This window comes from Martes martes (assembly GCF_963455335.1).
Source record: "Martes martes genome assembly, chromosome: 7".
Classification (NCBI taxonomy): Eukaryota; Metazoa; Chordata; class Mammalia; order Carnivora; family Mustelidae; genus Martes; species Martes martes.
In genome coordinates this window covers 28,579,566-28,606,958 of record NC_137894.1, presented here as the reverse complement: position 1 = coordinate 28,606,958, position 27,393 = coordinate 28,579,566, and the positions used below count along the sequence as shown (strand labels likewise).

At 37.8% G+C, this 27,393-nt stretch overlaps 1 protein-coding gene across 1 annotated transcript in view; it reads left to right on the top strand.

The window, feature by feature from the left end:
• SCAPER (S-phase cyclin A associated protein in the ER) overlaps positions 1-27,393 on the top strand; it is a 473,451-nt gene that overhangs the window by 400,592 nt on the left and 45,466 nt on the right. The window contains exons 26-27 of the mRNA XM_080809794.1: positions 1,732-1,964; positions 17,872-18,027. Of these exons, the coding sequence (XP_080665920.1) occupies positions 1,732-1,964; positions 17,872-18,027 (389 nt within the window). The remainder of the gene's footprint in view (positions 1-1,731; positions 1,965-17,871; positions 18,028-27,393) is intronic.

The following is a 27,393-nucleotide window of genomic DNA, read 5'->3' as shown; positions in this document are numbered from 1 at the left end:
GCCACTGATATTTTTGAGGAGTGTTTCACTGCAGCATAACCTGCTCATTCTGACCTATAATAGTTTCAAACTCCATTCATCATATACCACCTTCTGAATTGGGACAGGCCAGGTTACCCTAGTCACAATCTGAAAAGGTTTGTGTGACTGTTTTATAACTGCTATAGAATTTCAAAGGGAACTTTCATCAGTTAACTGGAGCACACACTGCAGAAAAATTCTACTCTAATTACTTGGGCTTCGGAATGGCTCAGTGGTCAGAGATAACTTATAGTCAACAGTCTTAAAACAGGCTAGTCTCAGTGAAGTGATTTTCATGGAATGTCTACATTAACAACGAAAGGAATGGAGGAAACATTTGCTTGTGTTTATAAAGATCCTTTTTTTTTTTAATCCAAGTGATTATTTGTTCCTCTGTCTTCTGATAGAACTGGTGCAGGTATAGAGTGAGGATAAGCAGAGGGTGATTGTTACTAAGTAAGTGCATTTGTAAAGTGTAATCATTTGCCAGGTGTTTTCCCCTTCATCATTTATTTGAACTTTATAGTAGTCTTAGCAGGTAGGCTGATATAGAAACCAAGTCTCAGAAATGTAAAATTATTAAAGTCCTGTAATCTGCTAGAAGAAAAACTGAATCTTGAATACAGTACCATCTGATTCCAAGTCTATACCTCCTTTCTTCCCATCCTTAGCTTACTGTCTTAGCCCCTTTCCTGATAGTAAGGCCTTCAGGAGGTGGCTCTTCTTCTTCTTGGGAAGAGTGAGCCTTTAAGTAGCCAGGATTGCAGAACAAGGGCACAGAGCTCCTAGCCTGGCAATTATGTATCTAGCCATTGTACTTCTTAAGTCATCCTTCTTTGTGACAGCTGATGTTCATACACAGTGGTATTTACTCCTGATAATAGGAGCAATCATGGTAAGATTAGCAATTGTAGTAGCAGATAACATGTCTATAGGGCTCACCTAGGTGCCAGACATTGTTCTAAGAATTTACACAGGTTGATTTACTGCTATGATTATGGTTATCTTCATTTCACAATTGAAGAAACTGAGACACAGAAAAGTTAAGGAACTTGTCTAAGACCATATATAGCTTCAGAGCCAAAACCCAAGCCCAGGTTCTAACTCCTAGTCCCACTTTTAACCATGTTACTTCATGTAAACTATACACAAAGATGGCCAAATATGACCCTATATATTAGAGGAAAAGCTGTTTTGCCATTTTGTGATAAAAAATACAAATTTCACTTTAATAGAGAAATTTAGATTAGATATTTTTAGAATTCACTTTAACAGGAAAACAATGCTGCTGTCAGTTTACCCATTGGTTCATTTTCTGGGCTCATACAAATTTTAAAAATAATTTATTCAATTGAATAAGTAATATTTATTGAGTACTTAATATATACATGGGTATGAACTAAGCATTTTATATGGATTAGCTCACTTAATCCTCACAAGAACCCTAAGATATAGGCACTGTCATTGTCCCTGTTTTATAAATGAGAAAATGAAGCTTGGAAGTAGTAACCTGGCCAAGGTCACTCAACTAGCAAGGATAAAGCTGTGACTTGAACTCAGCAACATAACGTCAGAACCAACACCCGAACATTTAACTAGCCACCTCTACAATTTCAAAATTACTTGTGATTCCAGAAAGATTCCACATTTATCTCTGTCCATTTCTGGTGGTTTTACTGAAATATAATTACTGTATTTTTTTCCATCTAGGTTTATGTTCCAGATGAAAATAATGCTATTTTGGGAAGAAATACAAATAAGCAAGTTTTTGAAGGTTTGACAACTGGACTTCTCAAAGTCAGTGCTGTGGTTTTTAGCTGCCTGATTGCCAATCGACCAGATGGAAACAGCCAGCCAGCTACACCAAAAATATCAACACAGGAAATGAAAAACAAACCCTCACAAGGTGATGCTTTTAACAGTCGAGTTCAGGACCTCATCAGGTAAAATTGCTAGATTTCTTCAAACTTTCTTCTCCTTTAAAAAAATATTAAAATTATTTAAATCTCAGGGCACATGTGAAGGCATTGGTTCTCACAACACCATCCATAAATTCTTGGTGGAAAATACACTACATTTTGTAACACAGAGAAGAAAAGTCCTATTAATGAAAAGTATTAGTTAGAACTCATCTGTCATTCTTGATATTTAGATATTTGATATTAGAATATGTAGTGTCTAAGCTTTTATAACTTTCTTTCTGTCAACTATTTCCCAACTCAAGAATTTCTGAGAATTCCCCTATTTCAGGTTATCTCTGGTTTTAAACTTGGTTCAGACTTAAAACAATAATAGCTATTATTTATGGAGCACTCATTATGTAAACATAATAGAAACTTTGCAGCCCTGTAGGTGTAGGATTTCTAATTCAGACTTTGTAGGTGGGGAAATTGCCAGAGAGCTTAAGTGCTTTGCCTAAGTTTATATAATAAATAAATTTAAAAGTAGGTAGGAGATTTGAGATCAAAACTCAGGTCTAGCTGGATTCCTAAAACTTGTGTGCTTTCCACTACACAAATGTAGTGATTTCTGACACCTGTTCAAGGTCAATCCTGTTCACTTCTAAAGGTCACCTCTTCTCCAGGGAAATTTCCTCCTATTCTGACATCTGAACTCTTTTTCCCTCAAGAATCTTGAATCAGGTAGAGCATTTAATTTCCCAGTAGGGTTCCATTTGGTGTTAAACAGTTTCTTGCCCCACCTATCAGTAACTTTTCTGTGATCAGCACAGATCTCTGGTTTCCAAAATCCATGCAGTTTATTGCTCTGAAGCTTATGGTAGGTTAATAGAATAAAAGAGAATGTCCTCTTCTGCATTTGCCTCAAAAGAATTTATAAATTTCCTCTGGTTTTTCTGTAATGGTTTCTTGAGAACAGTTGTTTCATTCAATATTTTTCTTACCCTTGATTATTTTGTTCACTTTTCCCTTCCATTTGCCTGCCCTCTTTCCCCAAGCATATTTATTGCTAGAGAGTACTAGGCCCTTTGGGTTCACAACCATTTACAGCACTTGACTTTTACCCTCCCTGGCCTTTCTCTCAGTTCCCTGATCCCCTTCAATTTCCCCACCTCCTTAGGCCACTGTAGAACCTATAGCATCTCTGCTAATGCATGCCATTCTGTTCCAACATTCTCCCTTGGGCTGCCGTGTGATAGAGCAACGCTGCATTCTTGTCTATGCCTCAGCTGTGATGAGGTAGAAGGACCAGCCAAAGGCTTCAATGTAATTCTAATGGACTTTCCGGGAGAAAATACATACATTTTCACATATATTATTATGGTTACCAGATCCTTCATGAAAGAAGAAGATATTGGGGAAAAAATAACTGGTAATCTGCCAAACCAAATCTCATGTATCTTAAAATGGATAGTGGACAATCACAGTCCTTTAGAACAAAACTCTGCCACTCCTTATCTCTGACTTGAACCACTTTGGGTGAAGGTTCTTTTCATACATATAATGCATTGTTAGTTGGCTTCATGATGGCTATGTGTAGAACCACAAACTAGTTTAGATCTGCCTAATGAAGCAAACAGAACATGTCTAATTCTTTCCATGCTTGCTTTCTCACCACCTCAGATATAATGCCTAGAAATCTCACTCCACTCCCTGCCATAACTTGGGAATTTTTTTCAGTTTATATCTGTAGAGTTGTAAAGCTGGGCGGAGAAAGTTCGAGCACAGTCTTTAGTGCTATTCTCTGGCCTGTGCTCTAGAAGTAGAGCTGGAGCAGAGCACAGCACCCTGACACATGGCTCTTCCTTCTCCTCATCTGGGAGAAAAGAGGCAAGAGGATTTTTAACAAAGACGGTAATACCAGGATTTATTGTCATTATTTTACATGGTGCAGTTAGGTGTCTAGATTTAAGGGAGTCTCAGAAATATTTATCAGTTCATGCAAAGGTCACCTGTAGCACTTGGTGCCAGACGCCATACAAGGTCCTGGGATACAAAAACAAATAAAAAGACCTTTAACAGAATATTGTTTGCTGTCAAAAATCAGAACTTCTTTCTAGAAAGTGAAAATATTGGCAGAGACAGTGTTTAGCACAGTTCTATGAAAGCAGTATTGTTTGTAGGATAGAAACAGATTGCACTTTTAAAAAATACTGATTTGAAATTTGTTCAGGAAATGGACCAACTCTGAAGCACCACAATTCTATGTTTTTCAACTTGATTGATATATAACATTGTATAAGTTTAAGATGTACATTGTGATGGTTTGATACAAATATACTGCAAAATAATTACCACAATAAGGTTAGTTAACACCTCTATCACCTCACATGATTACCTTTTATATGTGTGGTGAAACATTTAAAAGCTACTCTCTTAGCAACATTCAAGTACAGGATATAGTACTGTTAACTATAGTCGCCATGCTGTACATTGCATCTCCAAAACCTATTCATCTTATAAATGGAAATTTCTACCCTCGTACCCTTTGACCAACATCTCATTTCCCCTAGGGCCTGGGCCTTAGTAACCACCATTCTATTCTCTATTTTTAGGAGTTCAGCTTTTTTAGATTCTACATATAAGAGACATCATACAGTATATGTCTTTTACCATCTAACTTATTTTACTAAGCATAGACTTAACATGTCTTCAGGGTCCATCAGTGTTGTTGCAAATGGCAGGATTTCCTTCCTTTTTTGGATAATATTCCATTATCACTTCTCGGCCTTTTGGCTAAGATCAAGTGAGGATAATATTCCATTATACACACACACAGACACTGACACACCACATTTTCTTTATCCATTCATCCACTGATAGACACTTAGAGTTGTTTCCGTGTGTTGGCTGTTCTCAGTAATGCTGCAGTGAACATGAGAATACAGATATCTCTTTGAGATGGTGATTCATTTCTCTCAGATATATACATAGAAGTGGAATTGATGCATCATATAGTAGTTCTATTCTCAGTTTTTTGAGGAACCTCTTTACTGTTTTCCACAGTGGCCATACAAATACACATTCCCACTAAAAGTGTACAAGGGTCCACTTTCCTCGACATCCTTGCCAAAATTGTCTCTTGTCTTTTTGATAATAGCCATTCCTAGAAGTACAATGTGGTATCTCATTGTGGTTTTAGTTTGCATTTCCCTGATGATCAGTGAGGTTGAGCATCTTTTCCTGTACTTGTTGGCCATCTCTATATTCTTTGGAAAACTATCTATTCAAGTCCTTTGCCCACTTTTCAATCAGATTATGTGTTTTTACTAGTGACTTGTAGGAGTTCCTTATGTATGTTGAATATTGACCCTTTATCTGATACATAGTTTGCAAATATTTCCTTCCATTCAATAGGTTGCCTTTTCATTTTGTTGACTGTTTCTTTTGTTATGCAGAAGCTTTTAAGTTTGCTGTAGCCCCATGTCTTTATTTTTGCTTCTGTTGCTTATGCTTTTGGTATCATATGCCAAAAAAAAAAAAAAAAAAAAATTACCAAGTCCACTGCAAGGAGTTTTTTTTCCCTGTGTTTCCTTCTAGGAGCTAAATGGTTTCAGGTCTTATTTTAAGTCTTTAATCCATCTCAATTTTATTTTTGTGAGTCGTGTAAGATAGGGGTCCAATTTCATTCTTCTGCAAGTGATTATCCAGTTTTTCCAGCACCATTTATTGACAAGACTATCCTTTCCCATTGAGTATTCTTGGCTCCCTTGTCAATTATTTGTGCACTGTAGATGCATGGGTTTATTTCTGGTTCTCATTTCTGTCCCATTGGTCTGTGTGTCTGTCTTTGTGCTGGTACCATACTGTTTTGGTTACTATAGCTTTGTATTATAGTTTGAAATCAGGAGGTGATGCCTCCATCTTTATTCTTCTTTTACAGGGTTGCTCTTTGAAGTCTTCTGTTACAGCACAATTCTTTCATCATATCCAATTAGAAATTTATATTTATCTCTCAAAACAGGAAAATCAAATTATACAACCAAAAGGCAAATAGATGAGTCCAAGTCACTGATACCAGTCTTTTGGAATCAAAAGTTATCAAATGTAGGGCATCTATTCAAGAAGTTATAAAACTGTGCTTTAGCATTTTGCTAGCCAACGAACCCTAGCCACATACAAGGAGGTAGCATAGACACATCAGGCTCCACAAATTCAAAACTGAACACATAATCTTTCCACCCAGAGGAACTCCTTTTCCTGTGTCCTCTGTCCTTGTCAGTGGCACCAGTATCCCATTCAATTACTTAAGCCAGCAATCTGAGCATTGTCAGACTCTTCACAGAGACTCCTTTACCAAACCAACATTCAAGTCAGTCTTTACTACTTATTGATTCTCCTTGTCACTCTTTCTCAGATTTACCACCTTCACTCTACTGCCGTGTCTTTAAATGTGCAGGTTCTCTTGCAATAGCAGATAGCTTGGCTATTTCTCTCTCATTTCTCCTTTTCAAAATAACTCTTTTTCCTAATTATAAAACTAATCTGTGCTCAATCAGAAAAACAATTTGGAAAACAGGGAAGAGGACAGTGGGTGTTTTTATAAACACACAAAAATTACCCCAATTCCTTCCACCCAAAGATAATCACTGGGTTGGTTTTGATATACAGACATGTGGTTATTTTATTTAAAAAATACTGTAATACTTCTATATATTATTTATCATGTTTTTATTTATTTTTCTAAATCAATAGGAACTTGCAAATTAGTTTTTACTGGCTTTCCCAGTATTTTATTATATAGCAATGATTTGCTTCAAGTAACCTATTATTACTCATATAGATTTATTCTAGTTTTTTTACTACAGATACCACTATGAAGAACAACTTTGTATACTCATCTTCCCCTACAACTGATTGTTTTGTTTTCTTTTTTTTAGTTGATTATGTACAGGTGAATTTTATTTTATTTTATTTTATTTGAATTTATTAACATTTTATTAGTGAGCTTGTTTTATTCACAATTTTTATTTTTTAAATTTAATTTTATTTTTTTCACTGTTCCAAGATTCATTGTTTATGCACCACACCCAGTGCTCCATGCAATATGTGCCCTCCTTAATACCCATCACCAGGCTCACCCAACCCCCCCACCCTCCCCCCCTCCAAAACCCTCAGTTTGTTTCTCAGAGTCCAGAGTCTCTCATGGTGTGTCTCCCCCTCCAGTTTCCCCCAACTCACTTCTCCTCTCCTTCTCCCAGTGTCCTCCGTGTTATTTCTTATGCTCCATAAGTAAATGAAACCCTCTTACACTGGTGGTGGGAATGCAAGTCGGTGCAGCCACTTTGGAAAACAGTGTGGAGATTCCTTAAGAAATTAAAAATAGAGCTACCCTATGACCCTGCAATTGCACTACTGGGTATTTACCCCAAAGATACAGTTGTAGTGAAAAGAAGGGCCATCTGTACCCCGATGTTCATAGCAGCAATAGCCACAGCCGCCAAACTGTAGAAAGAACCAAGATGCCCTTCAACAGATGAATGGATAAAGAAGATGTGGTCCATATATACAATGGAGTATTATGCCTCCATCAGAAAGGATGAATACCCAACTTTTGTATCAACATGGATGGGACTGGATATTATGCTGAGTGAAATAAGTCAAACTGATTGTTTTCTTAAAATAAATGCTAAGAAGTAGAATTTCTAGGTCAAAAGAATATGCATTAAGGTTTTTTGTCCATATTGCCAAATTGACCTACCCAAAGATTACCTATGAGTAATCATAGGTTTACACAATATTTATACAGCAACTCAATTGAGCCAATTGATGGATACATATATCAAGAAACAACAGTGATCTCAAATAAACAACCTAATTTTACATCTCAAGGAACTTGAAAAAGAACAACCTAAGCTCAAAGGTAGTAAAAGGAAGGAAATAATAAATGTTAAAGCAGAAATAAATGAAAAAAAGAATAGGAAAACAATAGAAAACATTAACAAAACCTTCAAATGGACAAACCTTTAGCTAGACTAGCCAAGAAGAGAGTGGACCCAATTGAGCCTTCATACTTTAAGAATACTACATGTACATGTACAGAGGGACAACTATGTGAAGAGGCAGCAAAAGGGCAGCCATCTAAAAACCAGAGAGAGTCCTCGGAGGAGCTCAACATTGTCAGCCCCTTGATCTTGGACTTTAAGCCTTCAGATTGCTGTCAATCCCACCTTCAGAACTTTGCTGAGATGTGGATGGAATGTACTAAAACATTACCAACCATCCTGCTATGAAAGTGGTAGCACAGGGCCATAGGTGATGCTTCTGCTTATTTGGAGCAGTACTAGTTCCTTGGGGTAGGTCCCTGTTTACAAGACTCAGTTCTCTGCTGTAGAGCTGACTGTGTCCCTGACCAAATGGCAACATAGATTCCTGCCAACTGCAGTCCCCCTCACAAGAAGATCAGCTAATGACTATCTGTGGATAAGATGCCATTGTGAAAATATCAGAAATTGAGGGTGGGTGAGGCTGAAGTAAACCTCCCTGAACATCAGGGACCAAGAAGAACTGCATTAGAAGGGTAAAAGGAAGAACTAACACTCTGACTGCATCACCCCTCCCGCAGACTGGCACAGTACTACACTGAGAGGGTCCTGCTAAGCCTATAGTTTGTCCAGTGCAAAAAGAGATCCCAGAGTGAACATCCAGCTCCCCCTGGGGCACTGGGACACTCCCTAGGAGGCCCACTTGGGTTTGGCCTCGTGAGGATCACTGGGGGAATCTGTAGGGCTACCACACAATGGGGGGTGGTGGTGGGGATTGACAGCAATCAGCTCTCAAATCCTGGTGGACTGCATTCCTGAGCAGAAATCTCAGATAGGATTTCTGCCCATTCATAGAGATAAACCAATAGTCCCATCTGGGCAAGGAGCTTGGTTGGCAATTCTCCCTGATTTGGTTCCTTAGTCACCAGGTTGTACTGGCTGTAGAGCCTGTTCTATAGTCCCACCCAGGCAGGGGAGCAAATTGACATCTTGACCAGCCAAAGAACCCAGGAAGCCATAAAGCCCATCCAACAGCTGTGCATAGGCAAGTAGCCAAGCCAGCATCTCTACCCAACTGTTGATCATGGTTTCTTGCCCACACATAACCAGGAAGCCTGAACAGTGACCCTGGGAAACCTCAAAGCATAGCCTATAGCCCCATCCAACTATGATATATAGCTGGGAACCCCTCACAACCAGAGAACCCAGCTGGCAAACTTGCCCAATATCAGAGTACAGCCAGCAACCTACCTAGAGTGTAGCCTGCAGCCCTGCCCAACATCAAGGCACCACCTTTCAAAATATGGAAAGAAAAAACTCAACCAAGAATACTGTACCTGGTGATGCTGTCCTTCAGAAATAAAGAAAAAATAAAGACTTTCCCAAACACACAAAAGCTGAAGAAGTTCACCACCATTAGACCTGCCTTACAAGAAATGCTAAAGCGCATTCTTCAAGCTAAAACAAAAGGAGGATAACAACAAAAACACATGGACATGTAATAGTCACTGGAAATAGCAAACATATAGGCAAAGTCTGAATGTCTGATACTGTAATGGTGGTGCGCAATTCACTTAAAACCCTAGTTTACAGGTTAAAAATCAATATATTAAAATTAACCATAACTACAGTAATTTGTTATTGGATACACACATATAAAAAATATAAATTATTACATCAACATAAAAATATAAAAATATAAAAATATAAATTATAAAAATATAAATTATATTTTATATAATATAATAAATATATTTTATATTTATGAAATATAAATATATTTATGTACTTATATGTAAATATATATTATAAAAATTAAAAATATAAATTAGTATATCAATAACCTATAAAATATATTATAAAATACAAAATATGTTTTATATTTTAAAATATATATATATTTTATAAGAATATATAAAATATATAAATATATATAAATATAAATTATTACATCAATAACCTAAAAGTATATATAAAATGTATATTTTATATATATAAAAATATAAATTATTATTTATAAAATATATAAATATATAAATATTTATAAAAATATAAATTATAAAATATAAATTATAAAATATAAATTATTTAAAAATAAATAAAATATTAAATATTAAAATATAAATTATTACATTAATAACCTAAAATGTGAGCAGGGAAGAAGTAAAAGCATAAAGGTTCTATATGCTGTCAAACTTAATCTGCTTAAAGTAGGATGTAATAAATATATTTTATTTAAGCCTCGTGGTAACTACAAAGGAAAACCTGTAGTAGATACACAAAAGATTACTATAAAGAGTCAAATCACACCACCACAAAGAGTCATCAGATCACAAAGGAGAACAGCAAGAAAAGCAAGGAATAAGGAAAGTATAAAAACAATCAAAAAACAGCAAAATAGTAAGAGTAAGTCCTTACTAATAAATAATTACTAGTGGTGTAATTGGATTAAATTCTCTAATCAAAGCACATGGAGTGGCTGAATGGATGAAATAACAAGATCCAACAATATGCTTCCTATAAGAGACTCATTTTAGCGTTAAGGACATACATAGAGTGAAGGGATGGAAAGAGATATTTCAAGGAAATGGTAACTAAGAGAAAGCAGGGGTAGCTGTATTTATATCAAACAAAATAGATTTTAAGCTAAAAAGAGACACAGAGGGTCATTGTATAATGATAAAGGGGTCAGTCTACTAAAAAGTTGTAACAGTGATAAATATTTATGTACCCAACTCTGGAGCACCTAAATATATAAAACAATACTAATAGAACTAAAAGAAATAAACAATAATATGATAATAGTTATTGACTTTAATACCCCACTCCCAACAATAGACAGATGTTCCAGACAGAGAATCAATAAGGAAAGAGCAGATTTAAACACTATAGACCAAAGGACCTAATATACATAGAACATTCTATCCAACAGCAGCAGAATATATATTCTTCTGAAGTGCACATGGAACATTTTCTTGGATGGATCATATATTACGTCACAAAACAAGTCTCAACAAATTTAAGAACATTGAAATTTTATCAAGTATCTTTTCCTACCATGATGGTATGAAACTAGAAAATGGTAATGGGAGGAAAGCTGAAAATTAAACAGCACAGTCCTGAACAATCAGTAGATCAAAGAAGAAATTTTTTAATGTTTTTAAGATAAATGAAAATGGCAGCACAACAAGCCAAACCTTACACTACACAGCAAAAAGCAGTTCTAAAATGGAATTTTATATTGATAGACACGTATTTCAAGAAACAACAGTGATCTCAAATAAACAACCTAATTTTACACCTCAAGGAACTAGAAAAAGAACAACCGAAGCCCAAAGATAGTAGAAGGAAGGAAATAATAAAGATTAAAGCAGAAATAAATGATAAAAAAAGAATAGGAAAACAATAGAAAAGATTAGCAAAACCTTTAATACCTTCTTGGCTAGACTAGCCAAGAGGAGAGTGGACCCAAATAAATATAATTATACATGAAAGAGGAGACATTATACCTGATAGCATAGAAATACTAAGGACCATAGGAGACTATTATGAACAATTATATGCCAACAATTTGGACAACATAGAAGTGAGTAAAGCCTACAAACATACAACTACCAAGACCATATATCATAAAGAAATAGAAAATCTGCACATACTAGTATCAAGTAAGAAGATTGAATCAATAATCGAAAACACAACAGAAAAAAGCTCAGGACCAGATGGTTTCACTGGTGAATTCTACCAACACTTAAAAGAATTAATGCCAATCCTTCTCAGACTGTTCCAAGACAAGCTGAAGAGAAGGGAACACTGCCAAACTCATTTTACAAGGCCAGCATTACCCAGATACCAAAGCCAGAAAACAAATTACAAGACAAGAGAACTACAGCCCGATATCCCTAACAAAGGTAGATGGAAACATTCTCAACAAAATACTAGCAAACCAAATTCAAGAGCACATTAAAAGTCTCATACACCTAACGCCTGAGTACCAACTGATAACATTTTTCAGTAACTGATGACATTTTTTTTTATTGCCTTAGATCTTTTTTCTTATTGGTAAGGAAACCAAATGTCGCAGATGCAGCTAACTTCCCATCTTCATGCTTTTCCTCTTACTCCCTCTGAGGAGGTAAATCACTATGTTAGTTTGAGTATATCATTCCCATGCATGTTTTTATAATATATATATGCAGTCTATAAAAATGTGTATGTTTATGTAAACATATGTATAAACTATTTCTACATCTGTATTTAAAGATCAAATAGGTATCCGTAAAGTACATTATCTACCTTCTATTTTTTCATGTATTTAAAATTTGCATAAATGCCATCATACTGTTTTGTCTGCTTCTTTTTTCACCCAACGTGTTGTTGAGATTTATTTATGTTAATGCATATACATCTGATTAATTCATTTTAACTGCTCTATGGATTCTTTTAAATGTATAGATTCACAGTTCCCTTGTCCATTTTCCACCTGAGGACAGTAATTTCTACTTCTTCAGCACTTCAAGCAATGATGTAGGGAACATCCTTGTAGAAATCTTTTTTTGCACCTAAATGGGAGTTTCTTGAGTTTACATGTTTATAATGGGAATTTATGAATGCTATAATAAATGCATGTTTAACTTTACCAAGTAATGCCAAATTGTTCTCCAAAATAAGTGTACAAATTTCACTTCTCATCAGCAAAGGATAACAGTTCCATTTCCCCATATCTTTATCAGTGTTTTATGTTAGCACACTTATGAATTGCCAGTCTGATGTGTGAAATAGCATTTTGTGTCATCTTCATTTACATTGTGTTTATCACTAGTGAGAGTGAACATTGTTTATCGGCCTTTGTTATAATCAGAATTCATTTGTAGGAAACAAACCATCAAAACTATTTAAAGCAGAAAGAATTTAATACATGGAGTTATGTGCTTACCAAATTGTTGCAAGGACTGAAAGAGCAGGTTCTAGACTAGATCTCTGGGAATGACTCCTGGAAGAGCACTGCAAAACTGAAAAGCTGCTATTTCAGTCAAAATCAAGAGCTGCTCTATCATGAATTGTGTTTAACCATTCGTATTGCTCGGTCCAGGAGCTCACTGCTGCTGGAACACACTACATTGGCTAGATCTCTGCCCCTCAAAAATATGTGACCCAAATTCATCTCGCAACCTCCAGAATACTGGGGAATGCATTTAAAGACTTGAAGACCTCCGAAATAACCTGACCCATTGAGCCAAAATTTGGTCTTCCTGCTAAACTGTAGTAAAACTTTGAACATCCCTCTTACAGAAATTATTAGATGTCAGTCTCTAAGAGGTCCTTGGGGTTAGCATCAGTATCATATTTAGAAATTATATATTATTAGAAATAATAATATTTATTATCAATATTAATAATAATCTATATATATTAGAAATAATTGAGTGGATTAATGCATGATTACAAATAGTTATCCCCCACATCTCTTGCATCATTTATGGAATGAATTGGTGACATTCAATTAGACAGTCTTGGCAGATTTCAGGAGAAGAGTTGATGAGTTTTTGTTTGAACATATCCATGAACTTCTGGAAAGAAGTTCAGAAAAGAAGTAGACACAAAGATAGAGAATTAGGAGTTATTGACATATCGAGGATAGTTGAAACCATGGAATATCATGAGTTTACTAAACCTGGTTCAGAAATAGAACCCCTTCAGGCATTTCAGTTGGGGCAAAAGTGGGTAGCTGAACAAGGGTGGGCAAAGAAGAGGAGATAGATAATCTTACAGCTTACACATTCCAGTGGCAAAAGCTGCAGAGGGACTCATTTTAAATTTCAAATGGTAAAATAAATAGAGGGGCCCATTTCCTGGAGCATTCACAGCAGCCTCTCTTCCAGGGTGTATATTCTAAGAAGTCCATGTTAAAGTTTTACATCTTGTATATAGGTAACAGTCTCAACATTACAATTTTAGCCTAACAGTGTAAAAGATATGTTGCTGCTGATCCCAACATTCATTGGGAGATTCAACATTCTTCCCTCAAAACTGTGAAGTTGGCAAAATGAATTTTTCTGCACTGATCCTTCAGAGCCATTTAGTTTCACTGTCTTCATAGGCAATCATCTAAAGATTGCCAGAGCAAAGATTCAGGACCCAGGAAGTTTAGAAAAACATTGGTCAGACTCAGTAGGCACCATTGATGGCCCTCAGTAACCAAAGGAGACCATGTTCAGAAAGGACCACCTGCTCAGTAGTGTTCATTATGGTTTGGTTTGATTTTTCTATGCTGCTTCATTCTTTCTAGAAGTCTTTCCTCCTTTCTGGCTATTTCAAGATCAGTACAGGGAATCCAGTTAAGCTGTTTTCATCTCAAAACTAGGTGGTTTTGAAGTTTTGTGTGGTCATTATTAGTCTCAGGAATTGTCTGAGAAAATATTTTCCATTCTTGTTTAAAAAACTCATACCTCAGGGCGCCTGGGTGGCTCGGTCTGTTAAGCTTCCAACTCTTGGTTTCTGTCCAGATCATGATCTCAGGGTTGTGAGATTCAAACCCTACATCAGGCTCCATACACTGCTTAACATTCTCTCTCTCCTTCACCCTCTGCTCCTCCCCACCCACCCCAAAAAACAACAACAACAATAACTCATACCTCAGTAAGGACCCCCCAAAATGCCAGGCAAGAGTATATTTTATGGGAAGAACACTCTTATCAGGAGTCAGAAGACCTTAGGATATTATCTCTCTCCTGACTAGGCTAGTACTTCACAATCCCTGAGCCTCAGTTTCCTCGTCTATCAGATGGGAATAGTAATATCAGCCACCACAGAGTGAATGTGGTTTTCCCATACCCTACAGGTAGGATTAGAAATTGATTCAAGATTTTTTTTAATGTAAGGGGGCTGTACATATGAAGAACTCTGAAAATCTGCATACTCTTTGGCTCTGTAATTCTACTTCTAGAAAATAACTTGAAGCCTGGCAAGGATTTGTGGCAAGGATTTGTCCACAAAATGTTTATCCCAACATGGTTTATAGTGATGGGTACTGAAAACTGCCAGAAGCTCCAGAAATGTTCCACTGGTAGGAAATTATTGACCCATTAAAAAAAAAATGATGTTCATGAATGCAATCAGATCTCTAGAATCTAGATCACTTTAAAGGACATACATAGTTTAAAAAATATGGTAAATGACATGACAGGGGTATAATCAGCAAGATTTAGATTGCGGGAAACTATAAAATAAACAACCAGGTTTTTTCAACAAATAAATTTGCAAAGGAAGAAGAGAGAGATGGAGGGGTAACATACAGAGTAAGAAGAAACTTAGAAAGATATAGTAAACAATTATAATGTATGATTCTTATTTGGATCCTAATTTTTTAAAAAAACTACCAAAAATGTTAAGACATTTGTGATACTTTTGGAATTTTGAATACTAGTTACTTGATGGTGCTAAGAATTATTGTTATTTTCAGACGTAATGGTATTGTGGTTGGGTTTTTTTTTCAAGTTCTTATTTTTTAGAGATACAAAGTAAAACATTTATGAATGAAATTATGTAATGACTTAGACTTGCTTATGCATAATGCAAAATGTGGGTGGTCTGGATGGGTAGGATTGTCCATGGTTGTTGTTGATCAGGAATGAATGATAAATGCATGGGGGTTTGTTATCCTAGTTCGTCTTTCTTTGGTTTATGTTAAAACTTTTCAATAATATAGTTTTTAAAAGTTTAAAATATAATGCTTACAAAGATACTTTTCATGACTTAGAAAATGCCTAAAATAGTTGAATAAAATTCAGTTTAATGTCAATCATATAGAGAAAAAAATCAAATAGAAAAAACAAAAGGAAACATATCAAACTGTGGTTGTCTTTGGTGAAATTATGGCCAATTTGTTCTGTTTTTTCCTGCTTTTCTTTGCTATATGCATTTTCATAATGAGCCTATATTACTTTTATAATCAGAAAAAGTAATTTTTTCACTTTCTGTGGTTAGAACTCTTTTGGAAACTTAACCTGAAATAACTGAAGCAAAAAAGGCTAGTAAAATGGCTTCTGTAACTGGAAAGGTAGAAGTTTGGAGCTAGATGCTAAGACTCCAATTATACCATCTGTTTAGTCTGTTTTGTCTGTTTTTTCACTTCGACTTGTCTCTGCTTGGCTTCATCCTATAAGCATATATTTGTGTAACAAGTAAGTTAGCTACCAGCAAACCCCAGGTTCATATCTCTCAGGTTAGATATCCCCAGAGAAAAGAGATTCATCCTATGGTCTTCTGTTAATCCCACGGAAGATCCTGATTGGTCCTTTTTAGGTCATGTACCATCCTAGAACTTGTTATGACCTAGCTGATGAATACTGTGACTGTCATGGAGTACATACTAACTTCTGCTTTTGTAGGAGAGCACAATATTTAAGAATCCCACCAGGACTACATGGAATAGGAGAGGAGAATATGCTAGGTGGACAAAAACCAAACTGTCACTATCTGCTCTCTCATGGGATTGTTGGGATAATTCATTGGGATGATTAATATAAAACATCTTCTAAATTGAAAAGTTTTGTGCAAATGTAAGAGTCCATTTTTTAGTCTGATTCTATTAAGTCAGAATATGATAACATCCTCATTGTGTGCATATATCTGTCAGTTTCCTTTATTACAAGAGAATAGGTCTGGTGGTCATCATTTCATACTTCCCAATTTTAAAACTGTAGGAGATGTTGAGTAGCCTAGGTGAATATATTTCCCAATGTAAGAGGAGAAAGGGGGCATTATATTGAACCTTCTAAGTAGTAAACTTAGAAGAAGCTCCAGATAGAGTTATTCATCAGATTTTCCTTACTTTTACAAAAAGGTATATTGGTAAATGAATAGTGATGGGGATTACAGTGCACGTATGAACAGAAGCATCAGTTCCTTTGCATTTATTGCTAGAAGTTAACATGTTGATTTTCTCTGTATTCAAAGTCCTGCTCTTTTCATATACAAGAGCACTGAATCAGTATAAAATCTCTAAGCTAAGGCTGATTTATCTACAAGGTCATTCATAATCTTAAAATACTATTTTCAATAATAGCTGCTTTGCAGACTAACAAAAGAACTACTATTTTTGGTCCAGTTTAACAAAGAGCTCTGGAAAGCTGTTTGATGGGCTGAAAAGATGAAAGTGACTTCTTTTTTTTTCCTGAAGATTTTATTTATTTGAGAGAGATAGAGATCACAAGTAGGCAGAGAAGCAGGCAGAGAAAGAAGGAAGCAGGCTCCCTGCTGAGCAGAGAGCCCAATGTGGGGCTCTATCCCAGGACCCTGAGATCATGATCTGAGCCGAAGGCAGAGGCTTAACCCACTGAGCCACCCAGGCACCCCTGAAAGTGACTTCTTAAATGTTGTTGTCAACTGTCAAGACTGGTACTTTTTATAACAGAAAGCAGTTAGATTCTCACTGTTATACTTTTAATGGTGATGAGGTTTTGAAAAATAGAGAACCTACATTTGGCATTAGAAATTTGGGTTGTAACAAGAGTATATCTGGGTAGCATCATCTTATTTTCTGAATCCCTACATTCTAGTGAATTGGCTGTCTGGTACTTTAAAAAGTATTGCTTTTCAAAAGTGTAGAGGTAATTATAAGTCATTTCAACTATTGACAGACTCTTTAGACCACTAAAAATGATCACATTATCATTTTCACTCATCTTTCTTGAATAGGATCAGACTAACCAAAAGAGGGAAGAGAATCACTTACAGAAATAGCTGATTATTCAGGACTAAATCTAAGGAAATTATTCATTGAGATGCTTTACCCAGACCTGTGTTGTTTGCTTCTTAGAGGGATCTAAGCCTGTGTTTTTCAAACTTATCTTTGAAGATATTGCCAGCCCATGCAGACTGATAACACAGATGTTTCTTCCTACATCTAGCTACGTGGTGAACATAGGTCTGATCAACAAGCTTCATGGCTGCTTCCTCTCGGTGCAAGGACCAGTGGATGAGAATCCCAAGATGGCCATGTTTCTGCAGCATGCTGCAGAACTCTTACATGGAATGTGCATGCTGTGCTTTGCTGTCACCAGAAGGTAAGGCTTCTACTTGATATCAGTCCGGACTCAACTTTGGAAAGATCTCTTAAATTTTGCCCATCTTGAGGTCATTTCATAGGGATACAAGTGGTCATCTTGTCCTCTTTTCTTCTTTGCCCTGCCTTTGTCCTTATTGGTCTCCCATATTGAGACTAGCCTTATATTTCTTGTCTTTCCCTGGCTACATGCTCCTGTCAGAGTCTGTTTTTCTTGTTGGTATCATACACTTTTAACTGTCTTTGCTGGAAGAGATCTTAGAAAGCATCCAGTCCTACTTCCACTGAAATTCAGGGGAATTAAGTGATTTTCCTTGAGTTAGTGAGTCAATAACAAAGCCTACACCAGATCAAGCCAGACCCTCAGTGCAATACAGCACAGCCTCCTAGCGTCCATGACTGTGTTCACATGCTTTATTTACAGCCTCCTAGGTTTGTTTATTTTCCCCCTTTTGTCTCTTTCTCCAAGATACCTTCATGTATAAGGGAAGGGAGCCATCCAAAAATAGTAGCTCCCTGAAGTTACGTATGACCAAGGTGTAGGACAGACAGCCTGACTAGGTGGAGGCCAGTGGCGTGGGTAGTGAAAGAATTCACCCAAGGCAGAACAAAGGAGATAAATTTTATTGAATATACTGCAGGGAGCAGCAGGCGGGACAGCAGAGGAGAGACAGTCTGCCATGAGGCAGTGGTGGGGGGCTGTAGTTAAGGAGGGAGTAGTGAAGAGGTGTGGGAACATACGGAATTTTCTGTTTTTAGTACCTGTGCCTGGTTGTAAGTAGCCCATTGGTCAGCTGGGGCTTATGGATATTCTGAGGTGGGTGGTCTAATGGACCTATTCGTATTCAGCATGGGGGGTGGTCACTGTGGGCCCTCTACCTTACTCGGGTTTCTGTTACACAAGTTGGTTGCCCAAAAGCGGCCTCTATGCTATGGACATGATTATAGCCAGTGTACCAGGGACAGCTGCTGGCCTGGTTGGCTCATTAGACCCCTCCCCTTATCCTGTATACCGTCCTCAAAAGCAATAATTCTCTAGGACAGGCAAAGTAAACCCCCATTATGTTCTTTTCTTTCCCTTCTCACCAATTAAGAATCATTTGCAATAATGATTCAGTGTTTCTGATAGGAATATGACATAGCCCTCAGGCATATTAAGAATGTTTAGTAAAATAATTTTCTTACAATTAAATTCTAAACAGCACTGCATATAATTTTTTTTTTGCTGTAGCCCATTTTGTTTGTATTTTATATACTTTTGCAAACATTCCTAAAATGAAAGGGTACAGTGATGAGCCCTGACAGTATCCATTTTCTAGCTCCAACTATTATCAATATTTTTCCAGTCTTATTTTATTCCCCCATACACCTCCTCGGTTTTTGTTTTGTTTTGTTGGGTTTTTGTTTCAGGTGAGGGGAGTTATAGCTAGAGCATGTTGTAACAAATTTCAGGTATTCATTTCAGGGAAGATACTAAAGCATGCATCTCTGATGCCATTATCACACCTAGCATAATAAACAGTAATTTTGTAGTATACCTGGTCTATGTTCACTTTTCCCCACTGTCTCAGACATCTTTCTACCTTAAGTTTCTTGGAGCCAGAATCCAAATTTCAGGTGTCATTTGGTTGTTATGTCTCTGAAGTCTCTCTTATTCTATAATAGTTCTCTTTCCCCTCTTCCTCATTTTTTATGCTACCAATTTGTTAGAGAAAGAATTATAGGGCTTTTTAAGGACATGTCAAGAAGAAAATTAAAACTAAAATAAAAATTAAAAATTTGAAACTTCTAAAGTCGAGGTGCTTAAGAAATATCCATCCATAGTCAATGTACACAGAATGCCAGTGACTATGTTCAGAATATTTTAAAAGAGAGAATTTGCTTTCTGAAATGAACCAGCTTAATATTTTTTTAGTCTGTTATTCATAGGACCCCAAAGCTCATCTATTCTTCTTTATGTTAACCTCCCTCTACCACTAGTCACATTTCTAGGAAGATTAAGACTACCTGAAAGTCCAGGAGGCCAAGTATAACCTATATTCAGCGTTCCCTTCTAGAAGTGCAGACAGAGCCTACCTTCCAGGGATTAGGTGATAACTTAGGAAGTGGCTCTTTGTGGGTCTATAACCTGAATATGATCAAGTGGTACCACACCACAGAGAGGCTCACAGAAGGAATAGGGTTCCATCCAGGGCATTGGCGCCTGCCAACTTGGGGTTGGCCATGCTGCCCGGCTAGGCTCTGTGCAGTAGCCAGGCTGCTCGTTGGGAGGTATCCTCTCACCCAGGAGACCCCTTCTGACAGCGGTTCTTTTGTATACACAGCATTGTAAACCTGCCAGCATCCCAAGTCTTTGTCACCTATATTCTTTCCTTAAATCCAGATGAATATCACACATGCGAGCTTTTCCTTATGTGTTTGTTGTACAGTTTGTGGGCTTCAGCTGTCACTTACACACACTGATTTAGTCACCTGAAATCTGTGGAGCTTGAAAAGAAGCTTAGAGGCCACTTTTATAGGGAAAGCAACTGAGCCAAACTAACTTGAATTAGGATACAAGATTCCTACTCAGCACTCTCACCTACACACTTCACTTCGTATAATTCAAGATGGTAGGAGCCTATATTTAATTTCTTTTAAGATTTTCTCAATTACATATATGGATTACAGGATCCCTTTCTCTTTAACACACACAGTCATGTCCTCTTCCAGTAGACACAGTATCTGCCCTGTGCCAGGCACCAAGACAGGTACCCAAGATACTGCCCTCAGGGAGCCCAGAGCCTGGTCTGGGGTCAGACCTGTAAAGTAACAGCTGCCACAGAAGAGACTGTTCACAGAGACGGATGTAAAGCACCCCCACAGGAAGTCGAGAAAGGTTTCAATGGACTAAATCTTTAAGGACCCAGAAAGACAATAGAGGGAAGAATGCAACAGAGAAAGGGGACATAATACGTGCACTGTGTGATGTAGCAGATGTTATTGCTGTCTTTGGCACCCCTGGAGGTCGCCTGCCAACAGATTCCTGTATTTCTCTGCCTGCCTGGGGATATTCTCTGGACAAGCAGCTGTTTGCTACAAGTGCCAGGGAGTTGATACCTCCAGGAGTGACTCTCCAGCAGTAAATAGGTGGGTTACCCTGCAGCTCCGCGAACCCTCAGTGAGGCAGTTCCAAGGTGTTCTGTACGGTCTGTCAGAGGGGCACTGGCGGTAAGCTATGTGGCAGCACATCCCTGATCGGCTCTCTCCCTTCCCTCTTTCTGTCCTCGGCTTCCTCACAAGTAAACTACTTGTACCCATACCCTTGTTTCAGGGCCTGGTTTGGAAGCAACCCAAACCAAGAGATACAGATAGACAAGATATTTTCTCATGCTCAGTTTGATGTAGCTGTGCAATAGGGTAACCATGAAGAGTGACAGGAGTTGAAGTATTAAATGAATCCCATGGATGTTAGCTCCTAGGGGGCCAAAAGGGAGACAAGAGCTTATGTGCTACACAGAGCTGTGGAAAGCCACTGAAGTTGTTTAGGAGAGAGTAACAGGATCACAGTTCTGTTAAGTGAAAAGTGTAGAAAGAACTGGAATGGCATGACCTAGAGGTGGAAGGAATAATGGAGAGGCTCTTGCATGAGGCAAGTGGGAACTGTTGAGGGCTGTGGGAACAGCAGAAATAAGAGCAAATGCATTAAGAGGAGACGAAATATATGTAAGAGAGATGGCATAGAGCTTGGTGGCATGGGAAGTAGAAGGAAGGGGGGAGGAATATAATGGCTCCCAGGCTTCTGACTTGAAATTTGTGAGTGATAGATGGTATTATCTCCAGAGTAGGGAATATAAGCAGCTTTCCATAGAGGAACTATGCCTAAGGATTATCCAAGTAGACCAATGTCTTTGTAGATATGTATATTGTTTTTATGTACATGTGCAACTGGATTTTAAATAAATCAGTGATTAACATGTGGTGGTTTTTGAGAGTCCTTGATCCATTTTCTTTTCCCCTTATAATTTCCTTCTCCATCTTTAGTTACTCAACCAATTTCTATTAGTAGGCCTTGCTACAAAAGCAGATTATTCTAGGAAAAAAGGTCCAGGTGGTTTCCTGGCTTAATTTACCTAGGAAATTCTTAGCAGGATCAGTATCAGTCACCTCTGTGAATGGGGTGAGAGAAGGATCCCTAATTGCTGCTCTCCTCATCCTTCAGTCCTCAACATTTCCTGAACGCCACCAAGCCACAAGAACGCAGGGCTTTCCAACCTCTTCAGATTAGTTTGCCTCTGATATTTACAAGACCATTTCAGACTACTTCCCCTTTCTTCATGGAAATTTTATTTCTAAACTACAAGCTACAATGGCCTGTTGAAAACACTTTGTTACATGTGTCAGAGTTTCTCTCTAGAAGGTCACACTGTGTCTGGGGAGAAGGTAGTGTGGCTGTTGTTGTATCAGAGTCATTCACATAATGCCTGTTTTGGCTATCAGGACAAACCAACCGGAGCCAGAAAGTTGAGGAAGCCTTGTTGTCGAAGCTCTTTTATGACCAGCAGGGATAGAAAGACAAAGAGGAGCCAGAGAGGCCTTCAAAAATCGCTTCTTATGAGCTGGCAAGCCCTGAGATAATTAAGTACACTGATTAGCCCAGGGCTCTGGGTAAACACTGCAGTCTCCCGGTGGCCCAGCCTTTGTGACGGCGATTACAGCAGGGCTGCCTTTGCTCTACTCTCCTATTGTGCCCTTAATCTTCTCATTTTTACCTAGGTTTTGTGAAAGACAATTTGGGTGTCAGGGGTTATGTTAGTAATCTTTGCTTCAGCACCGGCGTGGGAGGGGATGGGGGAAAGATGGATGATTTTTGTACCAGGCCTGGTTTTGAACTTGCATTTAAGTAAAAATTGAAATTGTGATCTTCTGCTGAAAGGATTGATTTTATGTTAGGATTACTCCAGAATGTGAATCCAAGAACTTTTTGCAAGTTACAATTCTTAATCACTTAAGCAGAATTCAGCCCTCTGTAATAGGACTTTCAAAAATGCTCATTTATTTGGCCTTCACTGTTGTCACTTTTCCATTCTTGTCCTTTAAGTAGTAAAGAGAAAAGGATAGTTTTCAAATCTCAGGGCAGCATCTCAACTGACTTAATTGGCTGAGACTTGCGGAGGCCCCCTTAAAGATGCTGACTCCTTAGCGCAATAAAAGGATCTGAACAGTAATGAGTGATTATAAATTGCAGCCAACGCAGCCCTTTCACTGAGTCAGCAGTCACTTCCTAGTCCATAACCGTACTAGGCACTACAGGGAGAAGGCTAGGAAGCAGTAGATCCACAGTTAGAGTTCACAGTCCTCATGTAAGGAGATGAGCTTATAAAACCTAGCTAATTTTGACTGGTTGGAGAAGACTATTCTGAATTCTAGAATGTATTTGCACAAAAAGGAGTTTGTTGTTATATGTATTTGTGGGTTTTATTTTCATATCCATAAACTACACTAACAAAATGGGTTCTAGCCAAGGCCCCTGGAAACCGGTGTCACAAAAAGATAAGAATGATTTATAATTTAGCTCATTAACTATGTGGATATAAATGAGTGCTTCTCAAGTGTTTAAGGGTGCTTGAAAACCATTTGTTCAGGCAAAGGTAAACTTTAACTCTGCCTGCCTGAATTATTCACTCATGCATTAAACAAATATTTATGTAGCACTTGCTCTGTGCCAGGCGCTGTGCTAAGCTTGGGAGAAAGCAGAAATGACTCAGACATCACTTGTGTCCTCAAGGACCTCGTCAACTAGTAAAGAATAGAAGATGCGTATACCAAGACCCACTGTATAAGGCAGAGAGTGATACAGAGGATAGAAGATAACACATAGAAGCACTTAGCACACTGCCTGGCACGTAGTACATGCTTAGTAAACATTGGCTACTGTTATTACATCATCATTGATGGAGTTAAAAGGAGGGAAAGACCACTCTTAGTTGTAGGAATTAGCGATTCCCTAGAGTGACTAAAATGTAATATAGACCTTGAAAGACAGGAAAGGTTGGAACATTTAGAGCTGAGAGAAAGGCAAATATAGAAAAGAGCTAAAGCCAAGACCTCATGGGAGAGATACATGAAGAACCAGCGGAGCACTTCCTTGAGCTTCATTGTGAGATGTCTGTAGTGGTGATTTTAGTGCCCCCCAGGTTGTTAGGAGGTTCAACTTAGATAATAAGCGTGAGAGTACCGTGTGAACTATATAAAATGACTTGCCGAGATGTGGTGATAGTGGTGTCATCAAAAACCTTTGAAGTGACTTGCTAAGAAGCATATTCTGAGAGCATTAATCAAGTATCAAGGATACCTGGTGGAGAACGTATTAGAGAGGAGGCAGAAGGTGGGAGAAACCATTAACAGTCACCCGGGGAAGAAGCAAAAGGAATGAAAAAGAATTTATTTTAATCCTCTCTAAGTCTCTTTATATATGACCTCATCAGACTCCAGACATCGTCATCTCTGTCTCATCTCTTTTCCTTATACCCCAGATCTAATCTGTTGTCACATTTTGTTGATTGGAAGGAGCCTTAATGTTACCTTAATCCAGTCTTCTATTCATGTGTGAATCTCTTCAATAGCCTCATCTGGTCTATATTTGAATATCTCTTTTGACAGGGAACTCATTACTTACTAAGGGAATGTATTCTGTCATTGGTAAGTTTTAATGCCTAAAAAATCTCTCATACCCATCTGTAACCTGTTTTCCTACTGGTACCCATTAGAACTAGTCCTGATTGCTCTTTGACAACTTACAGAATATTCTAATCCTGCTTTTCTCCCTGAACTTCTCTGGTCTTACCCTTCTACATATTTTCCTTTGCTTTTCTTCTCCTTGTTCCAATCACTATGACTATATAACAAATCACCCCAAAACTTAGTGGCATAAAACAGCCATCTGTTGGGGTACCTGGCTGGCTCAGCATTAGAGCGTGCAACTCTTGATCTCAGGGTCATGAGTTCAAGCCCCACATCAGGGATAGAGAGTACTTTAAAAAAAAAAAAAAGCCATCTATTAATCTCACAGACTTTGTGTCAGGAATTTTGTCAAGATACATAGACAATGGCTTATTTTTGTTCCATGATATCTGGGCCTCAGTTGGAAGAAGGCTTGAAGTTGGAAGGCTAGCAATTGAAATCATCTGAGTGCTTATTCACACAAATCTGTGGTTCATATGGCTGTTAGCTGAGGACCTTTCTATCTGGTCGCTCTGCAGTGGCTAATTTGGATTTCCAATGTGGTGCCACATTCCAAGAAGGAGCATCTTGACAAAGAACTAAGTAGAAACCATATTACCTTTTATGAGCTAGCCTCAGAAGTTATGCAGAATGACTTCCACTGAATTCTGTTCATCAAGGCAGTCACAACATCCCCCCAACTGCTTCAAAGGGAGGAGAAATAGAAATAGACTTAGAAATAGAAATAGACTTCACCTCTTCATGGGGAATATGAAGGTCCTAGAAGAGCATATAGGACCAGAAATATTGCCATAGTTATGTTTGAAAGATGCAATCTTCCACGTTCCAGCCTACCCTGAAGATAAATGTGTTTCCAGTATCCTGTTCTCATCTGTCTTCTGTTCTCTCTGCAGTCTCATATCTGGTATTGTCACCCTATCTTTTGACATCACTTCTGTTAACTTTCAAACCTTTTGTGGTCATTAGCTACTGTCCTTAGACAAAAGACTTTCTGAGATTGGGAGATAGGGAATGAAATAAATATAATAGGACTCAGCAAGTAAAAGTAAAGGAAGTAACATTTGGTGAACACCTTTTATGTGTCCCAGGCTAAATGCTCCCTGTAGAGTTACCTTCCAGCAATCCTGCTCATACCAAGGGAACACGGTAGCCTCTAAGAGTGATAAGGAGGAGTGACTACCGCATGCTTCAGAGCTAGAGAGTGAGAAGAACACAAGAGCAGAACTTCTGGGCTATTTCTATATTCACAACTGGGTAATGGCTAGTTTAGAGATCTCTAAAAGATCCATCCCTGCTAATAATAAAGACTTAGTTGAGTTATAGAGACAGAATGATGACCACTTCATTGCTACAATTCAACTTGTATGTCCATTATGTGCCAGGCACTGTGCCAGAGAAAGGGAGCTTTCTGGACCACACCCCACAAGACCAAGGTTTAGGGGGAGCCTTCAGTCACTTACCACTCCCAGAGGGGATAAGGTATGACAAAGGCCGACTGTCAGTACATGTGTAGGCTCACCAGGCTTAGAGCAGCAGAATATATCCAGGATGTACTTGCAGTTAGACAAGAACTCCAAAGAGAACTCCAAAGTTCTGGGCAGAATCTCAAGAAGAAAACCTTTGTGTAGGGTTGTGTTGAAGAGCACAGATTGGGAGTCAGAAAAATGTGGGTGCTGTTCCTGCTCTCCTAGCTCTGGGAGCAGTGGCAGATTTGGCTTCTCAAAGCCTGTTTCCTCACATTGTAAAAGTGAATTTGATAATTCTTCCCTTACAGGCTTAGACAAGGCAGGGGCAAATGGGAACTAACACATTTATCTCTTGCCTGAGGTACTGTTTTTAATATATATTTATTGTTCCCCACTTTTTTCCATTTGAGAGAGATTACAGTATATGTGTTTTTTGAGATTTGATTTGAGAGAGATTACAGTATATGTGGTTTTTTTTTAAATGAAAAATATTAGAACAAAAGAAAATAGGAAAAAGTAAATCAAGGCAGGAGCAAGTGAAGTTAAGGCACAGATCATATTCATAATAAAGTCCTGATGGACATTTCCTCTTGGAATTCTTACCAAGAAGTTATATTTAATATGTCAGATTCTAAAACTCATTGGCTTTCACCCAAAGTTGGCTGTTGCTCTTCACCACCTTATTCTGCTCATCATTCTTGTCATGTGACTTTAGTTACCTCTAACTTATCTCCCAGAACCCATTTCAGTCCTATATGATATAATCAAAGGGGTGCTTGCCTCAGAAATATGAGATGGAACCTACTATTTATACCTCTTACTTAATATTTGCCTACTGCTAATTCATTAGTTCTCTTGTCCTATGTATTTGTTTTATATCTTCAACGAAGATTTCCCTAAGGAAGGATTCTAAATGTCCTAGCAGTTCCCCTTGAGGCACCTAGCACCAGCCAAAAACAAAATAAAAAGGAGATAGCTTGTGACTGGCAGAGTTAGCAAACACCAGTGTATATCGTTAATCTATGTCAGGACCCCATTTCCTGCACCTGCTCTTCACATAGGAAAAAAGGCTGCCCACATCTCATATTCTTCTCCCTCTGAGGTAAGAAGATATTCAAGACCCTCATTCCTTGGGCAGGAATGAGACTAATTCTTCCTCACTTCCTTCCATTGCTTTA